The sequence below is a fragment of the Lissotriton vulgaris genome, chromosome 2_1 (genome assembly GCF_964263255.1).
Source record: "Lissotriton vulgaris chromosome 2_1, aLisVul1.2, whole genome shotgun sequence".
NCBI classification, from domain to species: Eukaryota; Metazoa; Chordata; class Amphibia; order Caudata; family Salamandridae; genus Lissotriton; species Lissotriton vulgaris.
Genome location: NC_141687.1, coordinates 1,471,792,299 through 1,471,805,430, shown reverse-complemented (window position 1 = coordinate 1,471,805,430; position 13,132 = coordinate 1,471,792,299). Strand labels below are relative to the sequence as shown.

The following is a 13,132-nucleotide window of genomic DNA, read 5'->3' as shown; positions in this document are numbered from 1 at the left end:
CGGGACAATAATAACATTGTGGAAGTACAGTGATAAATATACAAATATACTGAGTTACTAAAATCAAATGCATTATAAATTCTCGTTCATTTAGATTAAAATGCATTTTAAAGTACAGCGTGAACTAATTGAATTATAAATCATGAGCTTAACTGTGCAAATAATATCAAGGACATGAGCGGGCAAACTTGATTTACCCATGTCCTTTCTTCTAGCTTCGACTATTTCTGAGCCTTTCCCACCCGGATACTGAAAGCGACGAATCCTGTCTGGGTTGAGCGCGGTCATAGGATCTTCTCTGCTTGTTCGAACGGCTGCTTGATTAAAGGCGCCCCCAACATCCTTCTGCGGTCTGAACATCTGCTCACTTTTTTCAGTATTTTATAGTTCGAATTTTGAATAATATCATAGATGGGCAAATGTTATTGCCTGTATATTAATTAATACATTGATATACTGGTTATTAATGTGGCACACAGCTCAAAATAAATGACTTTGCATCTGAAATAAAGGGTGTCGATATTATCCACACACTGGAGCTCACTGCAGCGACTTCAGAAGGATGAAAGCATAATCTGCCCCGCCAGCACTGGAACGTGTAACCTGCAGTTCATGCTCCATTCTCTGCTATTCTCTCCCCTCTCTTGAAGACCAGGCATGAAGGGATCACACCCCCATATTTCTAAAATGCAGTGTTTTGTTGAGCTGCGACCCATGCCTTTAAAGGCACCAGAACTCTCTACCCAGGTTTACCTCCCCGAACGAGGCAACAGAGAGGTCTTTCATGCGATCAGCAATGCGGTGACATTGATTAATAAGGTTTGTCTACTATACCGGAAATGCATTGAAGGCTCGTGCTTTTTTTTTTAATTTATTGCGATTTTATATAGAGCAAACATTACCTGAAGGCGTCAGAGCGCTGTATTACGTTGACCCCAAACACACTTGTCATGTCATCAGTATTATTAATATGAATTCTCCGACTGTATCCCTCACCCCTCGATTGGATGGAGCATTCCAAGCCTCCCTACATGGACATGGTGCTCTGTCAAAGGCAGGCAGAGAGGAGGATTGGGTGAGATGTGCACTGCCCTGGTTGGCCCCTCCTATCACAGGCAGCGTACACATGTCCCACCGGGGCTGTGTTTTCTCCTGCCTGCAGGACAAGCTTTGGAAACATACAGAGGCGGCAGCCGGGCTGGGCCTGGGCCCCCGGCTGCGCCGTACAACCCTATAATCAGGGAGTGCTCTGTGGGATGGGGAAGGAGGGGCGTCCGAGAGGCAACACTGCCTATTTAAACAAGGGAGGTGGATGATGGGGGAGGGGCACTCGGCGGAACTGGCATAACTCAGGGTCTGCCTGTATTTGTATATCAACTATTTACTTGGGGGTAACCCCTCCTTTTAATCGCAATTACGTATCCTTCATTCATTTTACAGTACTTCCTCTTCAAAAATTCATTACCTCAATGCAAGAAGGTCATCTAAATCAAAAGTTTCCGTTTTAATTTAGTGTTACAGTATTATATAGCGCTTGCAAACGTCGGGGTTATAGTAGCATTTTTCAAATAGTTGCTCGGAAAGTTACAACTAATTTATGTTGCAGAACAGTTAAAAAGGTCACAACAGACTGCATAAGCAAAGTAAGAGAGCCCACGATATCCCAAGTGGAGGGGGTGATGCCACAGTCCAGGTCAGAGCAAAAGCGTAATTAAAGTCAAGCATCCACAGTGTCTCTACTGTCAGTGGCTACGTCAGAAACAAGCACTGGCAAAGACAATATTTTTGGCATTGACCACCAGCCTTTCAGCGCTGCCAATGCTTGTTTTGGCCTGGTTTTTGCAAAACTTGTGTTTGGAAAGCTACAGGGCCCTCGTAAATCTTTACAAAAAAATGGCTAGAAGTAAAAATACTTTTTACATCTTGAAAAGTACACATTTAAATAGTAGTCCTTAGCAATTAACAGCTTAACTGCTGAGGCTTCTCCAACCTCAGTGCTTTTGTGATGTTCGAGGCACTTCCGGCTTAAGCCCTCAAATATCTTTTTTTTGTCCAAAAAAGGTATCCACCCTAGATTGGAGTCCCTTTTTCCCCATATGTTGGGCGTTCTAAAGGTCCCCAAGGTTTAAGGATTCCCCTAGAGGTAATCTAAAAAATAGCCCAAATACAGAAACTTTAAAAAAAAACTGAAAATATTATGTGCAAGAAAGTGCATTTTTTTTTTCGAATGGCACCCTAAAATGTTTGCTGTGCTAAGATAGCTATCTTCCCACCTTTCGGGAACAACCATAGTTGTAAATATGTTTATATTTTAATATGTTTTTATATTTTAGCACAGCTTTTACATTATTATAAGTGGAAGTAGTCCATTTTTCAATTTTTTTGTGGCTGAACCTACTTTTGGGTTGTGTTGGATACAACTATGAAATCCGGTAAAGTCGAATTTTCCAAAAAGTCGACAAAATTCCAAATTTAGCAAGGGGTCATTTGTACAGAAGGGCCATGGTTTCCCCAGAGAAAGTATTCACTGAAATAAAAAAAATTGTAAGAAAAAGAAACAAACAACTGACACAGTTTACATCTGTGATTTTTGACCCAATGGCAAATTCACAAAAATAATATGCTCTTAGTCCATCAGACCCTTCCGGTTCCAGGAATATATATTTTTTGTTGGCTGTCCAAAAGCATGCAGTAACTGAATTACAGCTTAAAGAGATTTTTCATTGTAAATCAAACATTCAATTCATACTTTAAAACCAAATGAATGAAAACTAGGTATGAAGAAAACCTATGCCTAATTTAAATGTGCTTCAGATACTGCTGTTAGGATTAATGGTGATATGTACAACTCTAAATGTGGGGTTACGCATACTAGCAGGCAACTCGGAGGGCAGTTTGCAAAGTTAGTTTTTATTACACACTAACACTTGAAAATAAAAATGGGGGCGTGGCCAAGATGGCTGTCGGAGCAGACACACACTAAGCTGCTCCTCAATGACCTGCTCAATATCCTGTCATAATTGCCACCCTACGTGGGTCTTCTGTGCCACTCTCTGGCCTTCACCCCCCCCTCCCTTTGATTGGGAATGCGGGTCCCCCCACGGGAGGATGACGCAGAGAGTGATGCGTGCTTTCTCATTTTAGTTGGCCTGCTGGGCCTTTGCATCGGGGACCCCATGGAGCACCCACCACGCCGGCTGGATCCTGCACCTAGGACATTGTGGTACATCACATCAATTGCTGAGGGGAGAAGCCCTGGCTGAACACGCAAGAACTGCTGCTGGGAAGGAATGCAGAACACCGCTAACCCACCAACATAGTTAAGCAGTGCAGGCTAAGCGAGGTGCAACTCCTCGGCCTAAGACAGTGTAGGAGAGCGGGTACTCACGTTAACAATGGGGCCACCAAGAGGGACACTAATTCTGCAGGCATCAGCACCTGGGGACAGTTAAACACCCCCCATCAGCCCCATTTTCCTGTGGGGGGCGTGACGTGAGCCCCGGACACCAGGGGGCTACACTGTGCATTAAATCAGGTCTGAGTCACCGGCCCCAAATACAAGACCGAGGCACGCAGCGGACCAGCGGGGGTGCATGGGCACCGTGTACTACAGAGGAGTAATCCCCTACATTCCACGTTGCGTGGGAGGTCGTCAGGAAACACCCTGCCCTCCCCTTTACCGGGGCAGAAGCATCAGAACACAAGCCTAGCTAGGTGATGTGGGGGGCACGTTCCAGGGGCGCTCCCTGCAATTGACGACATTCTCGCCTTGCTATTCTACACAACCGCTGCTCGACATCAGGCTCACAGCTCACATTGATCTTCTTAAGACGGGAAAGAACAGAACAGACTGGCCTCAGGCTCAACAAGCATTTACAAGTACAGCCCCCCCCCTCTCTTTGAAAGCACCCGCACCCACCGGCTGTCTTCTGGCGGGCGGGGCTAACCTCCTCACACGGGAGCCTTGCTCCCTGCAGCACTCCTCCGGCGGTCGCTTTGGGGCCGCGGGCGGGGTTCCTCTCCTCCTGGGCTCTCCTAGATGCAGCAGGGCTCCCTCGCATCACGGGAGCCCTGCAAACCGGCCGCCAGGCTTCTTCTTTCTTCCCCCCGGGCTGCGGGGGCAGGCACTTCCGGCCAACCACTTCCGGGTCGCTGCGGGCAGCGCAGCGGCCCTTCTCCTTAGGCAGGCAGGCGGGGGCTGATTTTATCGGGCAAATGCCGGGTGGGCACCGGCTCTTTAAAGATAACCATCAATCGAGGTGGGCACTCGATCGGCCCACAAGTCCGCCACAAAACGGTCCAGATGCCGGGTGGGCGAGGGGGGGCGTGGTCGAATGACGAAAATAAACCCAGGGGGCGGGAAAGGGGGGAGGAGAGACGCAGAAGTGCCGGCAATGCCAGAACAGACTCGGGGGCGTTCCCGGCTTTCGGCTGACGTCGCGTGACGTCGGCAAAAGCCAAAGATTCTCGGGAACGCCCCCGAGTCTCCTCCGGCCATGACGGACGCCTCTCTGTTCCAATGGCTAGCCTCCATTTATGGAGCTAGCCAATGAAGCAGAGGGGCGTGTTCAAGTCACCCATACTAGAAACTACAGATTTCTCTGGAGGCGGAGCCTAAAGGCTCCGTCCCCCAGCGAAACCTAAAAATAGATAGGACAGAGTTGCCTAAAAAGCAGCTGCATTAGCTTCAATTCATAGTAAGCTAGGGGATGTTGCTCTTTCCGTCTCTTGTTAACCAGTCTCTGGGCATCCTGACATAACACACACTATGCAAATAACCACATGGATTTATATTGTGTGATCAAACCTAATAACATTTTTTTCAGCTTAGTTGTAGATCATATTCCACTACTTCAGCCAAAAGATCCTGTTAGACCTGTGAGCCTGGTGGCATTTTTTGTGGTCTTCCCCCAAACATTCTGCCTCACTCTTTCATTTTTTGCTGATCTTGTTTTGGTTGGCCTTAGCACTCTGTGCACTTTCCACTGCTAACCAGTGATAAGGTGTGTGTGTGTGCGCTCTCTTCTTTAAACATGGTGGAATTGGCACACTTAGTTTACTTGTAAGTCCCAAGTAAAGTGGTACTACAGGTATCCAGGGCCAGTAAATTAAATACTACTGGTGGACCTGCAGCGCTGATTGTGCCACCCACTTGAGTAGCCCTTCTACCATGTCTCAGGCCTGCCATTGCAGCCTGTCTGTGCAGTTTTATACTGTCTTTTCGACCTGGCAAAATAAACCTTCTGCCACACCTAAACCTGCCTTTTCAATATATATAAGACACCTTGAAGGTGTGCCCTAAATAGCCCATATAGCAGGGTGCAATGCATTAAAAAGGTTAGACATGTACTTTTAATTTTTACATGTTCTGGTAGTAAAAAACTTGTAAAAGTAATATTACACTACAGTAAGGGCTGCCTCTCACAAGACAACATTGGGTTTACTTATTACATTTAATAAGTGATCATTTTCAATTAAGAACATGTAGGAATATCGAGTTTGGGGCCTAAAGAACTGGAATTTAAAAATCTCTTAATGGTAGAGCTGGGTTTTAAGTCACAATTCAGAAAATATCACTTTGTGGGAGCGCAGGTTTGATAAACAGGCAAGGAGGCTGTATGTATTTGCCGAGTGTTCTACTTTTATTGCCAGAAGTAACAAAAGATTGGACTTCAAGAGGGTGTTCTTCAGGTTCTTCTTCTGATGATGAGCTGGATAGTGAGATATCAGCAGATGGTCCTGGCTCCTCGTCTTCCGAATCACGGGGATCTCCCCGGAGGCTCATAAGAAGGAGAAAGAAGAGCCGTCAGAATACTAGATCTTGTGGCTATTTAATAAGTTGTACCCGTCACCACACCTTTAGTGCTCAGACTATATGGCGAAATTCGAAAAGAGATGCTAGGAAAAGAGAAAAAAAAACTAGGTGCAGGGAAGGGAGGGTCGGGATAACTCATGTAGTAACGTCCTGTTTTCATAGAGAATTAGCTTAAAGTCAAAGTTAAGCAGTTAGCATATCAAAGTTATACAGTTAGCATATCAGGTTCGTAGGTACTTGGTGCTTCTGTTCTATGACCTTAAATGACTAAAGCAACAGAGGGCCCTATAAACAACTCTGGGTAGGCTTGTAGCTTAAATTCAGCTCCACATAACCCAAAAAAAAAACCCCAACAAGTTCCCCAAATAGTGAGCTATTTGCTTCCAGACAACAAGGTCCTTTCAACAGCGAGCCACCTGCTCTGTTAATTACACCCGACAGCTAAAGCACTCATTCTCTAAGGAAGCCCAGGTTCCCCACCTGCCTCCCTCGTGTCCCCCTTATTTCCCGAGGAACACTGGTACTCACCGGCGCTGCCGCACCTCTCCAGAGTTGCGGCCGCTCCACAGCATCCTCTGGAGGACTCCACCACTCCTCAGACCAAGGCTCGTCCGGTTCGTTCTCCGCCGCGTCGCTGCTCCTTGGGTCTTCTTCGGGTGCACAGCTACAGGGTCAGTCTTCCTCGCGTCGCGCCTCCGACGACCTACTTCCTGGTTTCATGATACCGGTTTGACCGCCTCCTCCTTCTGCGTCCTCTCTTTTCATTGGAGCATGTAGAGAGCTTCCGGGTCCTTCTCCTCCCCCTTCTGGCTTGCAGTCTGCGATCCTCTGTGAAGATACAGGACAACAGCATGGATTTCTCGCTCGAGTGGAATCCTGTGAATGACGTCGTGAAAGTGGCACAGGTGACTGTAGTGGAGAATCAGCCCATGGCTCTATGTCGGCGAGTCCCTCCTCACACACTTTTACAAGTTAAGTATAGAAAAAAGTATTGGATGGAAGCTTACATTAACTTAGCCACTGGTAATTCCTCAGGCCGCATCCCAGTCTACCGTTAATTTGCCAACCATGCCTCCTCAGTTTGGAATCAGCTATATGCAAATCAGTCTTGACACTGCTCCAATTGGAACAGTCCAGCCCAAACTGCCAAGTCAGGTCCTCTTTGAGCAGTAACAAAAGCAACCCAGGACAGGTTTCACCCTAGTTATGGGATCATCAGGCATGTTCAGCTTGCTTCCGGTGACACAGTGTGAATGGAAGCCACTTCGGGTATACCCGTCTCACTTCCAGTGACAAACGGAAGTATACCAAAAGAAATTGAATGATGGAATACTTGAATTAATCTCAGCCACTGATAATTATTAAGGTCGCTGCCCAGTCCATCGTTATTTTTTACTCCAAGCCACCTCAGTTTGGACCCAGCTATATATGCAAATCAGTCTTGACCCTGCTCCATATGGAACTTAACCCAAACTGCCATCCAGGTCTTCCCTGAACAGGAACACAAGCAACATGGGACCGGTTTCACCCTAGTTATGGCCTCATCAGCCAGGTGCAGCTTGGTTCCAGTGACACAGTGTGCACAGGACCCTGGTCTGGGCATGCCCGTCCCACTTAGGGTGCATTGTGATAAATACAGTGCATTCCTTCCATTTAACGCAGAGCAGCAAGGTAACTTGCTGCGCTGTGCTACTTTTTCATAAATATGCCCCTCATTCTCTTGAACTAGCAAAGATTAGACAGTTACCATTGTGGAGGGTTGCTTGTGTTCCGGTTCAGAAGATCCCTGGAGTGGCAGTTCCGGTAGAGTTGTTCCAACAGGAGTAGAAATAAGGCTGTTTTCATATAAATGGTCTCTCTCTGGGCGTGGTGCAATGGGTGAAAAACTATGTACTGTAATGAAGCCTGAGCAACTGCCAGCGACAGACTTTTTGCGAAAGCATTCAGCCCATTACTTTTTTTCTCACAGTAAAAAAGTATCTGAGTTTCTTAACCTAAGCTAATCTCCAGAAGTAAGCCTTGTCTGCTCGGCCTTGCTACACCATTACAGTTAAAACCTGTAAAGGAAGGTCTTGAAAATTCAGTGCACTGTAGGGTAGTCATCATGCCCTAGGGTCAACAAAATAACAGACAACACTAAAGCACTGTTTGTGCCACCCTGAGTGACCCAAGTAAATTACTTACAGCAGGCCTGCCATTGAAGACTGCAGGAGCAGTGTAAACTGCTCGAACTCTACTTTGGCACCACCATTTGTGGAAAAGTCAATGCACTATTTTTAATATATGCCAGTCGCCCTCAGAAAGTCCTTCTAAAACCCAGGAGGCAGGATGCATTATATTAAAGGTGTGGACTTGTAAGTGCAAGCTTATATGTCCTTATAGTGACCTTTACCATTAAAGGACACTGTAAGTAATAGAGGGTCCATAGGATAAGTTGGGCCAGCACACGGGCAACCTGAATTTGGCAGCTCCATTATGGTACAGCCTAAATATGTTGCGTTTGGTATTAAACAACATGCCTCATCACCCCTGACACGAACCTTGTGTTGAGGTCGACGTGGCAAGGACCCAGGTGGCTACCTTAGAGGTTGCCCACCTGGTTCCCCCAGCCTTTCCTGTGCTCTGGCTGGCAGCCCGCACATGCTGCTGCCAAGACAGGAATCTGAACCCTGCCAGGAGGTGTAAGCACTACCAGGAATCAGAAACAAAGGCCTGCCTGGAAAGGAGGTGACAATTCCCTCCCTGACAGGCTGGTTAGTGAAGTGGCACATCAGGGCAGTGAGCTTCAAAGGCTGCATCGCCTGTGATTTGCAACCAGGCTGCCTCACAAAGGAGGAAGCAGTCCTCCCCCTTCCCCAAGACACATTTGCACACTGAAAAATTCGGTAGTCCAGAGGTGTAATCTGCCAGAAGGCTAGCCACAACTCCAGGGTGACCTACCTAGTCTGTACAGCTGAGAAAGACTTCTGCCATTTTTAAAACGGGGTAAAATTGTGAACTACATCCCCGGATGTGGTCACTTCAAGGTCAGATTAGCCACTGGGGCTAGTAGCACATTGGCCACTTGCACCCACACACCTGACATCCCTTAATATAGGATTTAAGGGCAACCTCTGACACCAGAAGCTCAGTTCCGAATCATCTTGCATCAAAGAGGACAAAAAAGAAACCAGAGTCCGCAACAACAGTACTTGCACAAACCAAACGATGGAGACTCTGTACCTGTGGCATCACTCCTGGAACTGCAAAATCGAGACTTGTCCTATGCTAAACGTCAGTTCCACCAGACAGAGGGACCCTTGTGAGAGCCAGAAGCAACATCAGACACTCCTGGATTAGTGGCACTAGTCCCCAGCTGACTGCAGGTAAAACAATTCTACTAATCTGAAGAATCACTGGCACTCGAATCCTCCAAGAGAAATCGCCCAAATCCAGATGGTCTATGACATTGTGGGAACTATAGTCCTGCCCTCCACCAAGTTTCAAGGAGCTACCATGTTCCTCCGAATGGCGAATTACCTATCTGCTGCAGTTACTGCTGCCAAGGCTTGTTAGTCACAAGTCTGATTTTGCAACCTGTTCTCTGGCAGTATCGCATAAGCGTTAAAAGTAGCTCTCCTGCGGCTCCCGTTCAGCACCGGGGACAGCCAGGACAATTCTGCACCCGGGCTCCACAGGCTCGATAAAATTGAAGTCGTGGCTTGGTCCTGGGACATGCATTCCCCTTACCCTCATTGGGTTTCACACAACTCGACCTGCAAGTGATCGATTGTCAGTACCACTTTTTCCTCATTGACCGCAATGCAAAATTTGTGCAGTATTGAATTGCTATGATTTATGTTTTCTTCTAAAATCCATAACTGCAGTTAAACGCATCTGATCACGTTCATTTTGGTGTTTAATTAATATAAAAATCTGCTTTATTTTTTATAAATTGGTGTCCGATTTCTTTCAAATCGTGTCAATTACTTAAAATTCATGTTGGTACTCTGAATTACTTAACATTTCTCTGGTAAAGACTGGCTGCTGTTAGCCACACTACCAGGACTGAGCGAAGGATGTATTATTGTGAATCCAATGACCATCTTTGGGGTCTGTGAGAGTATTGCATGGCGAAGCCTAACCAGCATCACCACATAATACACCACCTACGATGCCTTCACAAGCATGCAATAAAATGTGTGACGCCAGTTGTGCAAGCAATACCATTCCAGTCTAAAAATCTCTTTGCAGTGACGCAAGCAGAGTTTAAGTGATCAAGCAATACAACAAGCATAAGACTAAGCTGTCTCAAACTAATATATTATGTGGTGCTCTTTGAAGAATGACATTTCATGATGAATAGCTAAATAAATGCCACGTTCAAAAGACCAATGATTGTTGTGCTTCGAAGAAATATCAGCTGATAATCAATGTACAATTTTGCACACTTTTCAGATACAATAATCAATATCAAAGCTTAGGAATTATGGCTCATAATGAAACAAATGTTTGTGTTATTTACACATTTGCAATACGAGATGTGAGGAAATACAGAACAGTGCAGACTGAAAGTAGTGCAAGTGGTAATTATTTAGTTTCGAATGTTGATAAAATACAAACTTCTATTCAACTTTCTCACTGCGAGAAATAGATTTGTATTCCTTTTTTTTAAATTAAAAAAACAAAACAATGTAGAAGACTATGCAATTATTTAGTGCAAATATTTTGGAACCGGTTTTCAACAATGGCAATCACCAGGCTAACACAGGATTTGCTTTGTACGCTGTGTAATCTTCCTTAGAAAAAAACGCCACTTCTGTTTCATTGGCTGAAAAAAAGAGAAACATTTGAAATAATACATTTTCATTTTATGCTCGTAACATTGTAAAAGTTGCATTAAATCGTTAGGTACTAAGTATCAGAGCAATTAAAGATTTTTCTAAAACAAAATGCCACAAAGGTCGAGCATATGTTTATTTAAAATTAAACCATGATAATTCAATCATCTTCTCAGTGCAAGAAACCCGAAACAAGGCTTTAGCTTAAATATATTAGTACTTAGAAGATCAGTGGAATAATTCACCAATCGTTTTACATACTCCCTGATGGCCCATCAACGTCTGAAGACGTTAATTTTTTTTGTGCCCCCTCATGATTAATGTATGAAGTTTCTAGAATATGCAAAGTGAAAGACACAAATTAGCTTCAACAGCAATACCTTCAAATGCTTCTAATTATCCACAGGGGAGATGGCTGTGCTACAGGACCAGCATAGGTTCAGAGCATTCAATTTTTTTTCTGCCTTCCCGGTGAAGGACTCTATTAACCAAGACTATAAGTCGGCAAAATAATTAATTCAGAGCCAAGGCGAGTCAATTGGAAACGTTCCTCATTTATTAAATACCGAATTCTTAAAAATGGACAACAAAATAAAGTCGACTTATTTTTTCTGCAGTGATTGCGTGGTTCATACAGTGGGGTTATGCAGCAGAGAAAAAAAATCCCAAACCGAACATATTGATGTTAATTGCAATACGCGTAAAAGCTATGTAAAATACCTATAAAAAAAAACATCTCTGAGATGTTACATATATTTTAAACTACCAACTGTCATATAGGAAATAAAAGAAAAATTTGCCTCCACACTTTTAAGCCAATTTAAAACACCAACTCATCAAAAACAAACTGCATTAGCCACCATCGTTCCCAAGTCTTCTTTCTAAATAATGCATTAATATGCCAGAGCTCAGCATCTTAAAACCAGGGCCCCCATCCCTCATGGACGCAATCGCCATCTTGCTTTACATGGATGGTCAGGGGTACCCTAAGCTGTGTCCACCATGACTATATTCACCAGTGTGATTGGCTCTTTGGAGAACATGAAGAAACTACAGTCCCCTTTCAAAGTGAGCAGACAACATCCTTAATCAATTCTTCTCAGGGGCATCAAATGAAACACCTCGTTTCTATGGGTATTTGACATTTGCACAATTGGGTCTATAAGGGCAAAATACTCAATCGGGCTAGGAGTCACTGGATTAGTACAACTGCTTTGAATGATTATGGCTTTGGTAATCACAAGTAAGAGCCTTCCATCCACTAATGCCAAGTGGATCCTTGTGCATGGCTCAACTGCAAAGCTGATCGTGGTCAAATCTGTGTTTTAGATTCCCAATCTTAACCCACCAGCCTTCCAAATCTAAGAACATTCAGTTTAGAACGAAAACTGAGTGTTCGACTACCCAACAAAAGAAGAATATCAGGAAGTCCGTGGTACAATATGAATGCAAGTTGTAAGCTGAATATTAGTCAATGCCTCCATGCTAGTGCACTCAGTTCCACGTATAATTTTGATTTGTTTTTCATAAAAACAAGGCTTGAACCTATATCAGTGAGCATAATTTGATAACTCACTGACCGGGTTACATATTTCTCGTAGAACCATCTTGGAAAAGACGAATGAAGCAAATGTTCACGATTTATAACCCTCATCCGCATTCAACCAAATTTTCTCTCAGATTTGTCGGATGAAGAGGCATTTCTTTTTTTAATAAGTACATAGCCAGATGTTCCCTTTTGCCTAAATTAAAACAAATGCTTTTAATTTACCAATTTAGAAAGGTAGTTAACAAAATGGTCTTTAAGAACTCTCAGACTGGGGATTTTTTTTTCTAAATGTATTTTTATTGTGTCTTTGCAAAAGTAGTTTAGAGGAGGTGGGTTAAGGAGCGAAAGATCTAAACATGCTTCACAGAAAAACTCCATATAGTGGTCATATTTACCCCTATTGCCACCCAGGAATTCACCCTGGGTCGTGTTCCTACGCAACATACTATGCAAAAATTCCAAATTTCATTAATTACCGCTACTGCCACCTTACAACCGGACTCTGCAAACTTCACACACCTGGTTTTAAGATTTTTTTTTGCCCATATCAACAGCATCTGACCATCCTGAGATATTACTAATGTAATATACCAGTATTTCACCACCTTCAACACTCAGCAAATTTTGCTGCCCTCCACAGGTTCTACATTCTTTCACATACACCACCATAAATTACCTCTACATTGCTGTCTGAGGCCCCAGCAGAGCACCTCCTGGATGTTTCTCTTCTATGCAAATCCATCCATGGAAATCACATGTCTTCTCATCAGTTCTATTGCTTCAGTATTTTGTGTAAACTCAGATACAATTTGTGTAAAGCTGTGAATCTTCTTTGATGCCATCAGGCATGATTGGAGAGGCCACCAGGAATGTCCTACTAGTGAATGTATATAAGGAATTCAGAATTGAACACTCATCCCATCAAAGCAAAAGGGGCTCATGCGTGCA

At 44.3% G+C, this 13,132-nt stretch overlaps 1 protein-coding gene across 7 annotated transcripts in view; it reads right to left on the bottom strand.

Moving 5' to 3' along the window:
* Positions 1 to 10,101: 10,101 nt before the first annotated feature.
* Positions 10,102 to 13,132, bottom strand: part of C2_1H2orf76 (chromosome 2_1 C2orf76 homolog) — a 196,425-nt gene continuing 193,394 nt past the window's right edge. For all 7 annotated transcript variants that reach the window (XM_086957341.1, XM_086957343.1, XM_086957339.1 and 4 more), the window contains one exon: positions 10,102 to 10,625. In XM_086957341.1, coding sequence (XP_086813467.1) covers positions 10,549 to 10,625 — 77 coding nt within the window. In that variant the 3' untranslated portion in view covers positions 10,102 to 10,548. The remainder of the gene's footprint in view (positions 10,626 to 13,132) is intronic.